This window comes from Schistocerca americana, chromosome 2 (assembly GCF_021461395.2).
Source record: "Schistocerca americana isolate TAMUIC-IGC-003095 chromosome 2, iqSchAmer2.1, whole genome shotgun sequence".
Taxonomy (NCBI): Eukaryota; Metazoa; Arthropoda; class Insecta; order Orthoptera; family Acrididae; genus Schistocerca; species Schistocerca americana.
This window is the reverse complement of record NC_060120.1, coordinates 549,886,510-549,906,323: the sequence shown is the minus strand read 5'-3', so window position 1 is coordinate 549,906,323 and position 19,814 is coordinate 549,886,510. Positions and strand designations below refer to the sequence as shown.

At 40.4% G+C, this 19,814-nt stretch overlaps 1 protein-coding gene across 1 annotated transcript in view; it reads left to right on the top strand.

Annotated features, from left to right (window-relative positions):
- Positions 1-19,814, top strand: part of LOC124594160 (G-protein coupled receptor GRL101-like) — a 356,496-nt gene that overhangs the window by 173,160 nt on the left and 163,522 nt on the right. The window contains exons 13-18 of the mRNA XM_047132516.1: positions 2,437-2,556; positions 6,011-6,122; positions 6,275-6,349; positions 6,517-6,660; positions 6,756-6,827; positions 18,324-18,395. Of these exons, the coding sequence (XP_046988472.1) occupies positions 2,437-2,556; positions 6,011-6,122; positions 6,275-6,349; positions 6,517-6,660; positions 6,756-6,827; positions 18,324-18,395 (595 nt within the window). The remainder of the gene's footprint in view (positions 1-2,436; positions 2,557-6,010; positions 6,123-6,274; positions 6,350-6,516; positions 6,661-6,755; positions 6,828-18,323; positions 18,396-19,814) is intronic.

The following is a 19,814-nucleotide window of genomic DNA, read 5'->3' as shown; positions in this document are numbered from 1 at the left end:
TTGATTGTGCTGTTCCAGGAAACACGAGTTTTAAAAAAGGAAGAAATATTTGGTTCCCTGTTAGGGACGCTCAGCAGAGGCAAATTTGTCTCCTGTCAAGCTCTTACGTTGCGAATATCTGCCGTGGAAGGTTGAAATATGGATTGATGTACCCAGAAAGTATACAGCCTGCCGTATTCACAATGATTCCCATATTACAGGGATACGAAGCTCTATCAGCTCATAGCGACGTAATGGATACTTTATGCTGTTGCAACTGCCGGTAACGTCTTATGAGAATTAAAGGAAGATATCACGATAACTCAAACTACAGACCGCAGTGACTCGTCGTTAACGCACATGAATTTATGTGCAGCGACCTTCCAATACACAGTCTACTACAATCAAAAAAATTTCCAATTCTAAGCTTAACTGGTATGTGGCTAATGGTAGGAGAATAGACTGGAAAACGGTAAGTCCAATTTCCCGACCAAACCGTGATCGACATGAGTTTGTTCTTGTTCTTTAACAATGCAACAGCAACCCCAGCGTAACTTCTCTTTGATTCATTAGACAGTGTGCTTAGTTCGGCGCACCATAAATGCTTTTAGTGGAGTACTGAACCACATAAGGCAATATTTCTCCACAATAAAAACCACCTCTGATGATCCCAATGTCTTCTGTGGTTTTATTCGTACATGCTAAGTTACTTATTCAAGCAAAACATCGCTCACATATCAACTTACCAACAACCTTGTTAATGGAATCCAGCATAAAGATCCTCAGGTGGTTCTTTATCTTTTCAGTTTGTGTAAAGGTTTGACTAATGAAATGAACTACATCAACACGAAAAAGCAAAATGTCTCCTTCAGCAGTTTTAGTGAGCACTTGCTACCACCATACTGGGAAGGTATTCATGTGTTTATTATGTTGTCCACGATGAGTAAAGCCACTTTACATCGATTATATATCTTAATGGTAAAGAATACATTTGGTTGCAACATTTATACTCAACAAACAGATTAAATGCACCAGCTTCAAAAATATACTTAAAGTGCATTACAAAGTATTTTGATACGAGACTTTCGACAAGTTATATATAAATAGTAGTCATCCTTTATCAAATCACTGACTCTGAAGTGTTTGAACCAAAATAGTTGTCTCGTTTTCGTCATTCACTAAGACTTGAAATAATAACACCGAATCTATGGATAATATCAGGGTCTGTTTCTAGGGTGTTGGTTATTACTTTAACACAAACGTAAAAGTGGAAGGTAGACTTTTACTGACGCAAACTTCACATTGTAGGGCAGACCTTTACTGGGCTACATTAGTGCAGTATGTTATCAAGTAAACGGGGACCCATATGTTGGCAACGAACGACCTGTAGCTTTCACGCTGTACATACGCCATAGTAACACATATAGACATTAGGTGTTGCTAGCATGTGGCTGTGACTTGATCAGAGTGTACCAAGAGTTTAATAACAATGTTTCTGACTGATTATCACTACTTTTTTTTGTAATCAAATCCTTGAAAGACGGGACAGGTTTGGAGGTATCTCACATCAGGTGCAACAGTAATGTATCACTCAGCAGAAGCACATAGATATCTGGTCTTCCCAGCGATTCCACAAACGTCTTCTTGATGAAAGTTGCCGTCACACATTATTTGTTACATATAAGAAACAGGAAGAAGTTGTCAACTGATACAACAAGCGAATACGGGTAATGAGGCAAATCGTAATTTTTGTCGTCAAATAATGCATTTTTGGCCAAATGTGTGACAGCTGGTATTGCATACTGAATGATGTAGGTTTTTCTGTCATTTTTCCTGATTTTGAAGGTGATTTGTGAAAAATAAGAGTACCCCTTGATCAAATAATGTTTGTTACAACTAAAGAAGCAAGCAATTATATTCTGCAGAAGGATTCTCGAACGAGCCACTGTGGTTGGCTTCGGTTCATCTTGGAGGACCCAAACTGTTTATTGCTGCTTACGATCCCGCTCGTACGAATATATCCAGTCTTCTTCTCCTGTTATAGTATTTTCATTTCGTCAGTCGATTTTTTTTCAAACCAAAGGAAACGAGACTACTTTAGAGCTTCTGTCTAGTTATGCGGAAACCACCAAGAAGAGTCCTCCTCCACAGCTAATTGTTGATGTGAAGTCAAGGGTACTTGCAGTTTTCATTATTTCAATTTGATGCTGTGTTTAACCTTTCTTTTCCGAAGGGTCTTCATTACCAATAGGTGAACTAACGATTCGAAACATTGCTAAGGGTTGGGCATTTATACGAAAGTCGTAAAAATACCATCCAACGTAGAATTTCATGTGATAATCCCTCCTCTTCAGGATTTGTTATATACGTTAATAAAATCGTGAACGATACAGTGTTCTAACTTCTCTGTAGACCCCGTTCACGAAATAAATATTATTTTTTGTAATCGTTTTGCAGAGAATGTGACGTGCCCTGAAGACACATTTAAATGCAGAAACGGCCCGTGCCTCAACATGTCACTGCGCTGCAACGCTTTCCTGGACTGCAAGGACACTTGGGTTGACGAAGACGGCTGCAGTAAGTAAACACTGGCTGCCTCAAAACAGCCAGTTAATAAGCAATGGCTAAAGCGGTTAGGTACTGATGCGGCATTATCCGTTGTCACATCTGCAGGAACAGTAAATCAACAGAACTGCTGGTTGTAGCTCACCACTTTCAGAATAATGTAATAATTATTTTCTTTCTCTGTTTAGGCTTTTTTTTCCAAATTAAAACTCAGACACCCTACAAAATCATTCATTTTCTTTATCTGAGGTGTTCCTCTGTCTGCAATACACTTTCATACGCTCACTGACCTGCTTACCTTGTTTTTCTGTCCAAGCACGAACATTTTTTTATAGCGCCTCTCAGTTTATAAACCAACAAATTACGTATATTTTCCCTAAAAATATACCTCCACTCTAATGTCTGCGGATCCGATGCTTTAGTGTTTCTAGAATTCTGTCTTCATGGTGGTCTTCTTCTTTCCGTAGTAACACATTTATTTAGTTTATTTCAGTGATTTGGTACAAGTAGCACAGAAACGTCATTCGCTCCTACTCAGTCTGATCTCTCCACGCCCTCCCGTACTTATCTGTTTGTCGGAAGGAACTATCCATCTTGGTTTACACAAAATTTGATTTATAGGACGTCCAGAACTGAAAGGCATGATTAATAGAGTGACATCCGCTTCAGCTGTAATAATGATTTGTTCCGTCCAATACCGGTTTTGGAAGTAAAAACCCCTTTTTCAGCTACGTAAAACCGGAGAAAATATAACACAACGCATCTGGGAAAACCAGAAGAACAAACTATGAAAACAAGGAGACTCACTAATTGTACTTGGTTATGCATTACAAGCGGTCGGGCCAATCACTTCAAAGGCTCGAAGTCACTGCATCTGGATGTGACTAGAAAAACAGGAGAGATCCAAATAACCAAACAGACCTAATAATTTAACGTCAGGAATGATGGGATGAGAGAGAAACCAAACACTGTACTCACACTGTACCGCCTGTTCATTCATTTTGCCTATGTGCCATTGCCATGTTCCCTAATACTTCACGTATTTTTAAATGACTGTGAGTTATAACTCTTGACGGCCTACCACTGCCCTTTAACTGAACTAGTGTAATGCTTGAATGAGTCAGTCCCGATTTACAATATCTTCGTTAATACCAACGTCAGTTCTCTCCCCCTCGCACACATTTGCGCCTGCGCCGCTCCGCACCTCCAGACTCCAACGTGACCTTCCGTTCAATCTTTGGTGGCGTCCACAGTGTGCGGCTGCTCGATGGCGGACATAATGAGTACACTATTCGGTTTTGGTTCTTTTTCGCTTCGTCCTACGTTCTACACGCTACATCGTTCTTCCACATGTGTTGCATGCCCCCCCCCCCCCCCCCCCCCTCCTCATCTTTTGTATGTTCTTTTTTTTTTTTTTAAGAAGCGATTTCAACACCCTGAAACACGAGTTGAAGTGAATAGCTCATTGTTACTACTTAAGCGGATGTCAGTCCATTAATCGTCTTCATTTACTTCCGTATCCATGATTCTTCTTAGGGTTCTTTTCTTAAGAAAGATTTAGATTTCCACTCTAGTCCGCCTCAAGCATTCACTGGCATAAAAGCATTCATCCTAGGTGATACAGTTCTTATTGTAGATGTTTTTTGTCACTCCATGTTCGGGTCCTACGATTCGATATTCGACGACATTTTCTTCTAATCCCCTCTCTTGTAAATTCCTACCAATGTAAGTGAATTCTTATCTTTTTGGATCACATCTAACTCAGTTTCAGAAAATTTTTAGTTCATGTCTGTTGTTACTCATGAGCTCGATGTTTTGTGCTGAGAACCTGAGGCATATATGTCGAGCTATGTGTTTCAAGAGGTTGACTTCTACAGTTCATTCTTCTGCATTTTTTAATAGTGCCGCAAAGTCGTTAACAAAAAGTGGAATAGTATCCTAAGGATTTGTTTCCTAACTGCGAAGTTGGGAGCTTCTAACTATTACAGAATCTCTGGGACATAGTTGCTGCCCCCCTCCTCCCGCGCTCTCCATCTAATAATGTCTGACAAGGTCTCTTTGACTATATTTACCAGTTTGGTTTTCGTCCCAAATTCCTTGGCGATGCTGTCCAAAGTCTGTTTGGCCACAGACTCCGAACTTTAAAAGTTAGTCTGTAAAGGAAACCACAATTTTCACCATTCCGTAGTGGAATATCGACTTCTAGACTACAGTAAACAGGTTTAGATGTATGTCAATTTTCAGAACAGCTATGCACAGATGAAAACTGGAAAGACCATTGCGGAGGCTGCATTAAACCACTCTTCAGATTAAAGGCCATAAAAATATAGTCAAAACTGTTCAACATAGGAGCGAGATTATACTTAAAATGTTCTATTTGTTTTTACCCAGGAACTCTTCAGTTCCATTCAGACCATGCAGCAGAAGTTCTTAGAATTTCCTGTAGAGCAAGAAAGGGCAGCACTGCTTTTCGTGCTGCTGGAACATCCTCCATTTTCCGAACTATATTACACAGCTGAAAAAAAACCCTGATAAACGAAAGTAATCTAGTGCTACACGAAAACAGTCAGTTCAGAGTCGGGCTGTTCATCAGGCTCTTCATCACAATAGCTAAAACACATTGCAACTGATGACAGCTGAGGCAAAATGGTTTAAGAATCACTACTAATTTCGTCACATTTTAGTCACACCTTCAGATAGCAAACAGTTGACCTTTCAATACATAACGACCTTAAAACCCAAGTAGAGCAAATAAAAAAAGTCACCTGTCTTCCTACGCGGCACAGGCGTTACAAAGTACGCGTTCTGCTATTTACCCTTACGGAGTTTTAAGGACATCATGTATTGAAATGTCAGTTCTTTGTTACCTGAAGATGTGACAAAAGCGGCACGAAAACAGTCGTGATTAATCAATCACTCTGATGCTGCTACTGCGGTTTTTATCAATAGAATCGTTTCATTACGGCTGTGGTTGCCCGTAATACCAAGTGATTCGTAGCTAAAACAAATTTTAATGTTTCTCAAACTAATAGAGAAAACGATTAGCGACCTAAAGTCGAAACCGCGCTCTTAGGACAGATGGTAAATCACGCCTAAACACAGTAGTAAGAGCAGTGTCATGTAGCTTTAGATATTGGATAACTGTCCAGTATACAGCCAAAAGTTTCGTATCGCTGCACATACAGCTCCATAGCGAAAGATCTTTTCTGTAATAGATATGACAATGAGATAATCAGCACTAGGGGTTCAGCCTAAAAAAACAATAATTGTTTACCCTGTAGTAATACAGATAAACTTTCATCTCTAAACAATCTGAAACATAATCATTCGCGACGCAGATTTCAATACTAATGAAAGGTTCGCAAGAACAAACGACAAGTGAGTTAGTATGTTTACAGTTCAAATAATTTAAGGTATATTATTTTGCCACTCTGGGGGTCACCAAACAAATGAGTACTTATTTCAGCGTTCCAGTGCTCCACAGAACCTCGATGCGTGTGCCACGACACAAAAATCAACTGCACCAGTCTTGGCCTGACGGAGTTCCCGGCGGTCATTGAATTTCAGATAAATCGCTTGTAAGTACTATTCAGAACATTACTTGTTCCTCAAGAACATTTAGTGTAGCGATTGCGATTTGCAAATCTTCCTACATAACGTCACTATTCTCTCACTTAAAATCCAGTTATTTGTTTGTGCTTAATTAATGGAGTAATTTTTATTTTCACAGTTATATGGCAAACAATTTGTTGAATGAGACACTTAATGAAGATTCATTTTCGAAACTGGACCGACTTGTTTACCTGTAAGTAACAGAAAAACTACTTTAAATGGTAATGAGTTATAACATGTGCATTTACGCAATGACTCACATTAGCTCTGGGATTTTATATTTGACAGACTTATTGACTGTAAACGTATAAATACGATTTCATATGTAAATACGAAATTTGATGAACCATTCTGTTCTAGAGATCTGAGGAACAACAGTATATCTAGACTTCCCGCCATGATATTCCGCAATCTCTGGCGACTACACATTCTCAACTTACAAGATAACCATATCTCCGTTATAAACAACGGTAGCTTCTTCGGGTTGCCAGATTTGCGCACACTGTGAGTGACATAAGTTTCATAACCTTTCCATCAACTTGTTTGCCATATTCCCATTATAACTACTCGTACTTATTGAATTTTCTTCCACCTTACAGCCATCTACAAGGTAACGGAATAGAAGTCTTAGAACCAATGGCTTTTTACGGACTCTCGTCGATTACTACGTTGTGAGTATTGGCAATTTAATGTTGTTCTCTATTATATCTAATCCGACATCTCCGTTTAAAAAACACGCTGACCTTCTACATTTGTGTGAGATAATATCTCTAGTCTTAAATGAACGCTTATCTACTTCTGGTACATGTTGTAAATGCTGTCCTTTCTTTGCTTTATAAAACACAATCTCCGTGACAATCGTCTACCTGTTTTCAGGAAGTATACATGACTAGAGAACGTCCATAAACAGTAACATACTAATAACATACTAACAACTAAAAAATAAATCCATACAGGTTATGTAATCTTAAAACAGTTTCAAGACTTGCTGAATGAGAAGGTAAAATTTTTCAACAGTACAACTATTTCGTACAACGAAGTCGCAAAAATAACATTTGCCTTAGACAACACATTATCATGCAGAAGACACTACACCGATGTGGTACATACAGACTCAGAACTATGTGGGATATATTGCACCACAAAATCATTCGTTGAACACAAAAAGAAGGAAGTCTAAAATTTTCTGAGCTATCGAGAATGGTATCATTAGAGACGGAACGACACAGAAGTAAACAAGTTCATTTGCGCATAGTTATATTATGTTATGTAGCGGCCGGTTAATTACTCCTTCATAGGCAAAATAAAGTTTGGAAGGTCACTAGCACTTAATATAACGATATCTGTTTTGGGTTTCGACTTCCATATGACATAACGGAATAGAAAAGATACAAACATAGGTATTTAAAACGTAGGAAAAGTAAATTTCTGCCAATATTGATTTTCGTTGTGCTGTTTCAAGTTCCTATATCAATGAAACGGTAACTTGTTAAAAAATGAGGGCGTGCTGAAACGCAATACCTCCGAATCTTTGTTTTTTTTTTTTTTACTCCGAAGGTTATTAACTTTCTGCTTCTTAAGCCTCCATGTCTACGTATTTATTTCTCAACATAGTCATCCTGGCAACGAACACATTTCTCCCAATGGGACACTAATTTGGTGATACCATCACTGTAGAATTTTTGACATGGTTGTGGGAGCCACAGCCTCATCTCTGATGCCACCGTTTCATCGGCATCAGATTGCAGTTCTCGAAGGTGATCCTTAAGTTTTAGAAACTGATGAAAATCGGTCGTGGCTGAGTCGACATCGTATGGAGGGATGATCGGTGACAGTGAACCCAAACTGTCGGGCTGCTGCACATATCGCAGCGCTCATGTATGGTCTGCCATCGTCATGCTGCTGGAGAGGGTTCTCCATGTGTGGGCGAACTCTTCGATTTTGAAACACGTTTGCTGCACACTGCTTCTCACGCGCCTACGTAATTACGTTACGCACCGCCCTGTTATAGGCTACAATTCGGAGCCCTCTAGCGGTCGAGGGCTACAAGTATGTAGACATGAAGAATAAAGATGTAGAACGTTAATAACATTTATTTTATTTAGAAAGCCTTAAGAGTTTCCGCATAAAATGTCGGCGGCATTACTTTTCAACACGACCACATGTATAATTCTGCAACTGTTTTACGAATGAAAAGGAAACAAATTGCGCTCTGTTCCACTAAAGCGCAATTGGTTTTATTTTCGTTCGTAAGTGTGAAAATCTTCTATTATAAGCAACGAAAAGATCACTTTTGTGAGCTACATACGCAAATTAGTTTAGGAACATACCTTTCCATAGAAAAAAAGTATCGATTACTCTCCAGCGAAACATATGTGGGATATTGTGCCAACTAGCATGTGAGATTGCTGTATCACGGAACTTGTGCAAGTATTATGTCACATTAAAATTCCCCAAATCACCTTTACGTCTAATAAGAGCAATATTTAACGTCATAAAAAGTTAGTTACGTTGGCTGTAAACTTCTGTTAAATCGAACTTATGTGCAGAGTGTGCTAAATGTTACAACTATCAAACTGTATTGATTGATTAAAGTAGAAATAGCAATCACTCACTTTATAGTGTTGAGACATGATTTATTATTCCAGCAGCAAGATTTAGGACCCCTGCAGGCAAATCATCAGATTGCAGGCAATCACAGGAACTTTCATTTATTTTGCAGACCACGTGTAGCTAAAGGCTGGCACTGTGGAGCTGCTAAAAATAACTAAATGGAGACGGAGTCTACCTAATTAGTCAAACAAATGTTGACGATGGTTGTTATTTTGGTTAATTATACATCATAGAATCCACAAAATTACGAGAAATGCTCTATTATTGATCTTACAATAATGGGAAAATACAACATTCAGATGCACTAGGTTTTAAGTTACACCAGTTTTGCATACCATTTAGGTTCATTTGGAAGTATGCTTGTAGAAGAGTTCCATACTTACATGACAGCTCTGAAATTCACATTTAAGTTCCTGGCAGAAGCTAACAATCATATACAACCTATTGTTCGTCAAAACACCCCTACTTAAGGACTGGGAAGCTGCTGAGGTCTCACCAATACTCAAGAACTGAAATCGTTACACCAAATTGCAGACCCATTTCACCAACGCCGATTTGCAGTAGGATTAAAGAACATATTATGAACCAGAGGAAAAATGCTCGCCGGCCTTTGCGACCGAGCGGTTCTGGGTGCTTCAGTGCGGACCCGCACTGCTGCTATGGTTGCAGGTTCGAATCCTGCCGCGATCATGGATGTGTGTGATGTGCTTAGGTTACTTAGGTTAAGTAGTTCTAAGTCTAGGGGACTGATGACCTCAGATGTTAAGTTCCATAGTGCTTGGAGCCATTTGAACCATCTGAGAAAAGCTCCCGTCGGAGCACAAAAAAATGCGAGTATGTTCCTGTTTCTTTAAAAGACTCTGAGTGGAAAAGGGGGTACCAGCTGCCTCATTCTGCCTTCCTCAGCATTTCCAAAACTTTTACCAAAAACTTGGGCATGCGAATATATTAGCGCTCTTTTTACCACGCAACTCACATTAAACTCTCTCTAGCTCTCGTAACTGCAACTTGCTAAAACCCATTAGTTCATCGCTGAAAGTCGTTCACATACATGCACTTCCACTTGCCCATTTTCAGTCATTTGTCCAGCCCAGCTCATTGTCATTATCTCCGTGTGTGTGCCTCTCTCTCATTGACTCCTGTCTCAAAGCCACAGTCTCCTTCGTTCTGTACTACTACTACAGTCTCCTTTAATTGTCACTGTCTGCCTCTTGCTCTCATTTACTGGTACTATCTCATACATTCATTCCCACTGCTGCTGTATCTTCTCGCTTTCATTACCTCTCTCCTCCTACTTGTTACTGTCATAGACTCTGTCTCTCATTATTACTGACTCTCAACCACATCCACCTTTCCTTCTCTTTATTCCTCTCCCAATTTTATTGTCTCCATCACTCTTTCTCTAGCACTGTTCTTTCCTGTCTACTATGTTCTACTGCCACTGTGTCCCTCTCTTTCTTTCACAATGCCATTGTCTCATTCGCTCTTTCTATACCACAACCATTGTTTGCTATCTTCCAGGCTTTATTACTTTCTGTCTTTCTTCCACTGCCACTATCACCATCTCGCGCAAAATCAAAAAGAATATGTTCACATGCCAAAAATTTTGGGAGTATTATTGAAGGTGCCATGAAATACAGAATGAAGCAGCTGATGCCTGACTTTTCAGTTGGAAAATTTTAAATAAACAGATACACCTTCGCATTTTTTCCACTGATAGGGGCATTTTTCGCTGGTTTTCTTTTTTTCAATCCTGCAACAGTTCATGTCACTCATATGAAGAGAATTCTATTCCTCAGTAAAATTTTAATAGTTTAGTTATGTGCAATTGAAATAAGGTAGAACTAATTTTACACCTAAGCCTGAATTTCAAGTACAGAAAGATTTTTCATCTACTTCAGTACCACGAAATGGGGTTTCCAGAACCCTTCTCATGATAACGGAGACGTATTACGGGGTGTTGGAATCCACGGCTCAGTTTTGGTACGAAGAAATGGTAAAAGAACGTTCTTTTTGGCTCTCTAAGGGACCACTCATGAGTTAACCGTGCCTCCATAAACCCCGTACGGTCCACTGTAAACCGCATCAAACGCAAAGAAACCAATCGATTTGCTCTGATTGCCTAAGCTCGAGGAAATGTGTAACATTCATTTTTTGACTCTGTACTGTAGGGTAGCAACACTAAGACGATTATTCTGTTGGACAACCAAATGGTTACTAGACAGATGGTTATGCTAAACATTTGAACCTATCTCTCTGTCATCAATAGAACGCGAGGTATAAGCCCCTGATGAATCCCTTTTTCATGCGCGGTGTTTTGGAACATGCTAGATACGCATTCTGTTGTATGCGTGCCGATTACATCGAAGAAAACGATTTATTGGTGAATAACTAACTCGAATTCAGAACACATCGTTCTTGTGGAACACAACTAGCTGTTTATTATCGCGAATTAATGATTGCTGTCGACTGGGGATGCCAAATTGATTACATATATACACTAATCAAATTGCGTGCCAACGGAGTATCGCCTCAGTTGTGCAACTGGATTCGTGATTTCCCGTCAGAAGGCCACAGTTCGTGCATAAGCTGTCTCCCGTTCCTGATCAGTGCAACGATTTAGGAGAGAGTCTGAGCAGCTCTCCATGATTATTTGCAGATAATGCTATCATTTAGCGATCTGTTAAGTCATCAGATAATCAAAACCAATTGCAAAAGATTTAGACAAATATCTATATATTGTAAACAGTGGCAATTGACTCTAAATAAGGAAAAGAGCAAAGTCCTCCACATTAGTGGTAAAAGAATCCGCTACATTTCTGACACTCAATGTATCATACAAACTTAAATGCTTTGAAGTCATTTAAATGCTTCGGTCTTACAGCTACAAATAAATCAGAACGATCAAGTAATAATATTGTGGAGAAAGTGAACCAAAGATTGCGATTTATTTGCAGAAACTTAGAAAATGCAACTTTTCTACTAAATAGACTGCCTGCATCACAGTTGTTTGTCTTCAGCTGGAATATTGCTGCGCGGCATAGGATTCGAATCTGACTGGATTGACGGAGGACATCGAAAACGTTCAAAGTAGGTCACCTCGTTTTGTATTATCCCGAAACAGGGCAGGGAGTGCCACGGATATGAAACGCGGATTTGACCGCCGATCATTAAAACAAAACATTCTTTGCTGCGGAAGAATCGTCTCATGAAATATAAACTTTGTTTCAATAGTGTGAAAATACTTTTTGGTGCCCACCAACATAGAGAAAATGATCACCACAATCAAACAAGAGAAATCAGAACTCACATGGAAAGATGTAAGCGTTCGTTTTTGCAATGTGCTGTTCGAGAGCTTCAAGGTAGTTCAAGAACACTCTACCAGGCATTTAATTGTGAACTGCAGAGAAATCACGTAGATGTAGATGTAAAAATATCAAGCGTAATAATTACGAGTATAAAGCTTTGAGATACAGTTCGTTGCTAGAGCAGAATCTTCCACCTGTCGGTTTTCTTTTTCGAGACACTTCGTCAAACAAATTCACCTTAAAGATCGCAATCTGGTGGATTGTTATTTCAGTTACGTATGTGTAGATAGTGACTCATACGTCATGCATCTAATCGCCGTCTTTGTGATGTGATATGAAATGAATAATGTAACAGAGTATTTCGCACAATCTCTTGGTTCCTATAATGGATAACTAACCAAAATAAAACTAAATATAATAATTCTTTGCATATGTTCGGTAGACGCAATTCAGTTAGTGCCTTCAACAGCACTGTCCCAGCTGTTAGGCATACGTTGTCCAGAATATAAAGTTTGTGAGTGAGTCGACTATCTGATTATAAGTTTTTTCTGAAATATACAGGGTGTTACAAAAAGGTACGGCCAAACTTTCTGGAAACATTCCTCACAAACAAAGAAAGAAAATATGTTACGTGGACATGTGCCCGGAAAAGCTCACTTTCCATGTTAGAGCTCATTTTATCACTTCTCTTCAAATCACATTAATCGTGGAATGGAAACACACAGCAACAGAACGTACCAACGTGACTTCAAACACTTTGTTACAGGAAATGTTCAAATTGTCCTCCGTTAGCGAGGATACATGCATCCACCCTCCGTCGCATGGAATCCCTGATGCACTGATGCAGCCCTGGAGAATGGCGTATTGTCCACAATACGAGCACGAAGAGTCTCTACGTTTGGTACCGGGGTTGCGTAGACAAGAGCTTTCAAATGCCCCCATAAATGAAAGTCAAGAGGGTTGAGGTCAGGAGAGCGTGGAGGCCATGTAATTGGTCCGCCTCTACCAATCCATCGGTCACCGAATCTGTTGTTGAGAAGCGTACAAACACTTCTACTGAAATGTGCAGGAGCTCCGTCGTGCATGAACCACATGTTGTGTCGTACTTGTAAAGGCACATGTTCTGGCAGCACAGGTAGAGTATCCCGTATGAAATCATGATAACGTGCTCCATTGAGCGTAGGTGGAAGAACATGGGGCCCAATCAAGACATCACCAACAATGCCAGCCCAAACCTTCACAGAAAATCTGTGTTGATGACGTGATTGCACAATTGCGAGCGGATTCTCGTCAGCCCACTCATTTTGATTGTGAAAATTTGCAATTTGATTACGTTGGAATGAAGCCTCATCCGTAAAGAGAACATTTGCACTCAAATGAGGATTGACACATTGTTGGATGAACCATTCGCAGAAGTGTACCCGTGGAGGCCAATCAGCTGCTGACAGTGCCTTCACATGCTGTACATGGTACAAAAACAACTGGTTCTCCCGTAGCACTCTCCATACAGTGACGTGGTCAATGTTACCTTGTACAGCAGCAACTTCTCTGACACTGACAGGGTTATCGTCAACTACACGAAGAATTGCCTCGTCCATTGCAGGTGTCCTCGTCGTTCAAGGTCTTCCCCAGTCGCGAGTCATAGGCTGCAATGTTCCGTACTCCCTAAGACGCCGATCAGTTCCTTCGAACGTCTTCCTGTCGGGGCACCTTCGTTCTGGAAATCTCTCTCGATACAAACGTACCGCGCCACGGGCATTGTCCCGTACTAATCCATACATCAAATGGGCATCTGCCAACTCCGCATTTGTAAAAATTGCACTGACTGCAAAACCACGTTCGTGATGAACACTAACCTGTTGATGCTACGTACTGATGTGCTTGATGCTAGTACTGTAGAGCAATGAGTCGTATGTCAACACAAGCACCGAACTCAACATTACCTTCCTTCAATTGGGCCAACTGGTGGTGAATCGAGGAAGTACAGTACATACTGACGAAACTAAAATGAGCTCTAACATGGAAATTAAGCGTTTCCGGACACATGTCCACATCTTTCCTTTATTTGTGTGTGAGGAATGTTTCCTGAAAGTTTGGCCGTATTGTTTTTTGTAACACCCCGTATGTACGGGGGATAAAGCAATTTTAAAATTTCTGTTTGTAGTCAGATCTGTTTACAATACTATACATTTTTTTGTAACGGGAAAATTATTGTAGCAGTCCCAAAAATAAGTGGATGTATCTGAAAGTGTTCGGAATCCACAAATAAATAAGTATTCAGGAATAAAAAATGATCGTCTCAACATCGTCATCTTCTGAACGTTATGCCTCGCAGCTGCAAAACTTCTTCTCTGTTTTGTTGTTTCTTCATCATTTCTTGGTAATTATGGCAAGTAGGTCTATTTACCTCCAATATATATGTTATACTAGTCCGTCTCCGTAGTTAAGTGGTCACCGTGTGTGACGACTATGCAACGCTCCGTGGTTCACTTCCCGCTAATGCCAGGCATTTTCCTTGGTTGGGGGGGGGGGGGGGGGGGGGTTGGAATGGGGTCTGGTAAGCGGGCAACGGTTGGGAGAGGTCTGTGCAGACCCGGCGCCACTACACCTCACACCCAAATGACGCCATTGTTGGGGGATGTCACGATGACCGGTTCGGATAGGAATGTCCAGACATGACTAGTCGACATAGCTCTATCTTTAGTCAGATACTACAGTATTTTGTGTCTTTGGCTTTCTTTCTTTGTTTTTGGACAAGTTGTTCCATTCCACATATTTCTCAAAAATTTATAGTGTCCAAATAAATGTCAAATACGTTTAGCTTTCCTTTCTTTATACTTTGATGTTCCTTCGTTCCCTGATTTCTTGGAAAACATCTTCACTGAATTTTCTTTGTGTCCTCCCAAAGTTGCTTCTAATGGTTTTCCTTCTTTCTTCAACACTGTCTGGCTTTCATATCCAAACAAGAGCACAATCTACAAAAAATACCTTTACAAACATTAGCGAGAGTTTCCTTACAGCAATACAGGAAAATAATTAATGTAAACTGATATATGAAAATCCTTCGTTTTCTAGCTAGTAATGGAAGTTTACAGTTTAACTGACTGGAGCTTATAAACACAGAAATTCATAATAAATGATCGAAATGTCCTGATCATGCTTCTAAACACTCATGCAGTCGTCGAGTCACTGACTGTCGCACCTTTCAAATGACGCTTTCAAATGGTTCCGCAGGTCTCCATGGCAAGCTGATGAACCGTGTATGCTACCCGTATGATCAGTTACACAGATCAATTGCTTATGATACCCCCACAAATAATAATCTGAAGAACTGAGATCGGGGGAACGTGAAGACCGGGTCTAGTCATCCTATGCCTATCCAACTGCCATTATAGATACAGGGTGTTTCAAAAATGACCGGTATATTTGAAACGCCAATAAAAACTAAACGAGCAGCGATAGAAATACGCCGTTTGTTGCAATATGCTTGGGACAACAGTACATTTTCAGGCAGACAAACTTTCGAAATTACAGTAGTTACAATTTTCAACAACAGATGGCGCTGCGGTCTGGGAAACTCTATAGTACGATATTTTCCACATATCCACCATGTGTAGCAATAATATAGCGTAGTCTCTGAATGAAATAACCCGAACCTTTGACAACGTGTCTGGCGGAATGGCTTCACATGCAGATGAGATGTACTGCTTCAGCTGTTCAATTGTTTCTGGATTCTGGCGGTACACCTGGTCTTTCAAGTGTCCCCACAGAAAGAAGTCACAGGGGTTCATGTCTGGCGAATAGGGTGGCCAATCCACGCCGCCTCCTGTATGTTTCGGATAGCCCAAAGCAATCACACGATCATCGAAATATTCATTCAGGAAATTAAAGACGTCGGCCGTGCGATGTGGCCGGGCACCATCTTGCATAAACCATGAGGTGTTCGCAGTGTCGTCTAAGGCAGTTTGTACCGCCACAAATTCACGAAGAATGTCCAGATAGCGTGATGCAGTAATCGTTTCGGATCTGAAAAATGGGCCAATGATTCCTTTGGAAGAAATGGCGGCCCAGACCAGTACTTTTTGAGGATGCAGGGACGATGGGACTGCAACATGGGGCTTTTCGGTTCCCCATATGCGACAGTTCTGTTTATTGACGAAGCCGTCCAGGTAAAAATAAGCTTCGTCAGTAAACCAAATGCTGCCCACATGCATATCGCCGTCATCAATCCTGTGCACTATATCGTTAGCGAATGTCTCTCGTGCAGCAATGGTAGCGGCGCTGAGGGGTTGCCGCGTTTGAATTTTGTATGGATAGAGGTGTAAACTCTGGCGCATGAGACGATACGTGGACGTTGGCGTCATTTGGACCGCAGCTGCAACACGGCGAACGGAAACCCGAGGCCGCTGTTGGATCACCTGCTGCACTAGCTGCGAGTTGCCCTCTGTGGTTGCCGTACGCGGTCGCCCTACCTTTCCAGCACGTTCATCCGTCACGTTCCCAGTCCGTTGAAATTTTTCAAACAGATCCTTTATTGTATCGCTTTTCGGTCCTTTGGTTACATCAAACCTCCGTTGAAAACTTCGTCTTGTTGCAACAACACTGTGTTCTAGGCGGTGGAATTCCAACACCAGAAAAATCCTCTGTTCTAAGGAATAAACCATGTTGTCTACAGCACACTTGCACGTTGTGAACAGCACACGCTTACAGCAGAAAGACGACGTACAGAATGGCGCACCCACAGACTGCGTTGTCTTCTATACCTTTCACATCACTTGCAGCGCCATCTGTTGTTGAAAATTGTAACTACTGTAACTTCGAAAGTTTGTCCGCCTGAAAATGTACTGTTGTCCCAAGCATATTGCAACAAACGGTGTATTTCTATCGCTGCTCGTTTAGTTTTTATTGCCATTTCAAATATACCGGTCATTTTTGAAACACCCTGTACCAGCCAGAGCATATCGAACACTGAAATGTGCTGCAGATCCATCATACATAAACCACAAGGATCCTCTTATTTGCAGGGTGCTCACTTTCTAGGGTGATCTGAATTAAGTCCCTGTAGACAGCACCTGTGTAGCGTGCTGGGAGAAAGTGTGGCCCTACCAAACAGTCACCTACAATTCCAGAGCATACTTTAATCTTATGCCGATGTCTAGCCTACACTGTAGCATTGAGGACTGCGATCGGCCCATATGTGTTGGTTGAAGGAATTTCATTATTCCAGCTCTTCAAAACGTTGCCGTGTCTGTAAACAAAAATGAAGAGACAGACAACGGATACTACCGTGAAGGGTGACGGGCAGGCGAAAAGCTCTGCAAACGATGAAAATTATACGTACACATAAGGTGCTTCGTGAAATATCCTCCGTATTGAGCTTGGAGATGTACCACATGCCACGGTCACTTACCCTGCGCTGCTATCTGCCACTTCTTCGACGAATGTAAACAAACCTACCTTACAACACAATGGGATCTGGGATACACTGAGTCAATCGGGTTCATAGATAAGTGAAATTTTTGCTGTGTATCTGGAAAATCATTAAACGTCAGTTTTCAATAATCAGTAAAAAACTAAGAATTTTAAGATATATATTTATGTGAATTTTTTTTCTTGCTTTGTTGTGAGAAACGTGTCCCCAGAGTTTGTAAAACTATTTTTGAAACATCACATATTTGAACCATACGACGATTTTCTTTTCATTTTCTCTGCTAAACAACTTCAGTAATAGTGGTCTTATTTCGTTGAAAACAGGTTTTGCCATTGCAATTTGTTTTTCTGACTTGTAGAGTGCAACTGTTTCGTCTGAAATAAGGTGCTGAAATAGCAAAACTTATCAACGATGTCTATTAAGACAAGGGATGTCAATCTAGATTGTGACTGATTATTGGGGCCGGACGACCTGAATGTCAGTGAAGTTGCTGCGTGGAAGACAATAGGGTATCAAAATATCATTTCGTAAGTACAGAAAAAGAGAATAATTTTAACATTTATTTGGAGCTGAGCACAATAGTATGACGCTGAAAGCACCTCTATCCTTCTGCTGACGTCCTGACGCGGAGACAATGTAACTACAACACTAATGCCCTTTTTACTCGTAAAACAGGATAAAATAAGAGAAATATGCAAAAAAATCAGCAATTGAGGTTCGGAAATGTAATCATACTCCATGTCGCAATATTAGAACATAGCACAATTACAGACTGAGTTTCGCTCTTTTATGTATCTGAACTTACTTTTTCACAGGGACTTGAAACACCAGAGGATACGCAACATATCTCGCAACGCCTTCGTTGGGCTCAGAAGTCTCGTCGCCCTGTAAGTATCTCTCCCTAAATGTAACATAAACGTCTGCCTTTAAACGTTAGTTACGTTTTAGTTGTCAATTGAACAAGCAGATAATGGAAATGAGACATAGAAACTGAATATGAGTAACATTCCTGTTTATACTTTCGAAATAAAACGTATTCCATACACATAAATAACAGTCGGTACGAAAAATTCCTCATTAGTCTCTCCCGAAACAGGCGGAATCCACTGCCGAAACAAGCAACCCTTTTCCCGTGTGGGACATCAGTTCCGTTGTATTCTAGTGTCTCCGTTGAAAGATATTTCTAGACAAGAATAGGAAACTGAAATAGACTGAATGAGAAATGCCACGACCCCTATTGACTCTTGTTTCTCCGTGACTGTGACGAAAATGTAGCTACCTGGTTATGTTCTGCAACCACTGATGCAGTATTATTAACTCGTGTTTCCATTATTTATCAGAACACAGGACTGCGCGTATAAGTCTTTCGTTCATCATCTGGTAATTTATTATGGCTAAGTCTATCATAAAACAGTTTACAAGCTGCAACATAAAGTAAAACGTATCGTATCATAACTTCATTCTTAGATACCATAGATAAACACGTAATATAATATATTCGCACACAGTCTGGTAATTAAGAAACGTATCTTGCTGCGTTCTTTGTAAGGATGTTACCATAAAAATTTCATTATCATCGCAAGCACCAGTGTAACATCTTCAAGTCACATCTAAACGTTTTCACATCTTATTGTGCAACACTGCCTAATGGGAGAGCAACCAGTTAAAGCAAATATGAGATGAACATTAATTACGAATCAATAATGTAGAAGAAAGGGTACTTTAAACTTATTTGCTACGGTATAATGATTACGGTGGCTTGAAAGAAGAGATATCAGTGGAATTTCTAGTTAAAAAATCTGGATTGATGAAACGGTTTTCTACGGGAAGCAATGCCAGGCGGAATGCTTGGCAAAACAGTTCGGCTTCTACCCAAGAAAACTGCTTATGTTCTAGAAAGTACAAACATCATTCCACGTCAAAGCCAAGCTCGCGATGTGTAGGACAGGAGTAATATTGACGGACCACGGAACTTGAATCACAATAAGAGAATGATGGAACGGACTCAGATTCTGGTGTACCATTGCAGATCATATCGAACTCTGCTACATGTGTTATTCGCTTTACTTTGCCGGAGACCACAGCTGGGAAGGGAAGGGAGTGGGCAATGATTGTCATGCTGTGTTTTCTACAGTCGTAGGCAAGAAGTTATCAAAAGGCTTAGGTGTATGGAATTCGGACATGAGGTGGACGACATCGAGTTTAACTGAGAACAGCATGTTCGAAAGGAATAATCGAGGTCTAGGAGTAAGGGAGCGCTGGAATTTGATCTATGTTACCCATTGTCAGTTTCTGAATTAGACTAA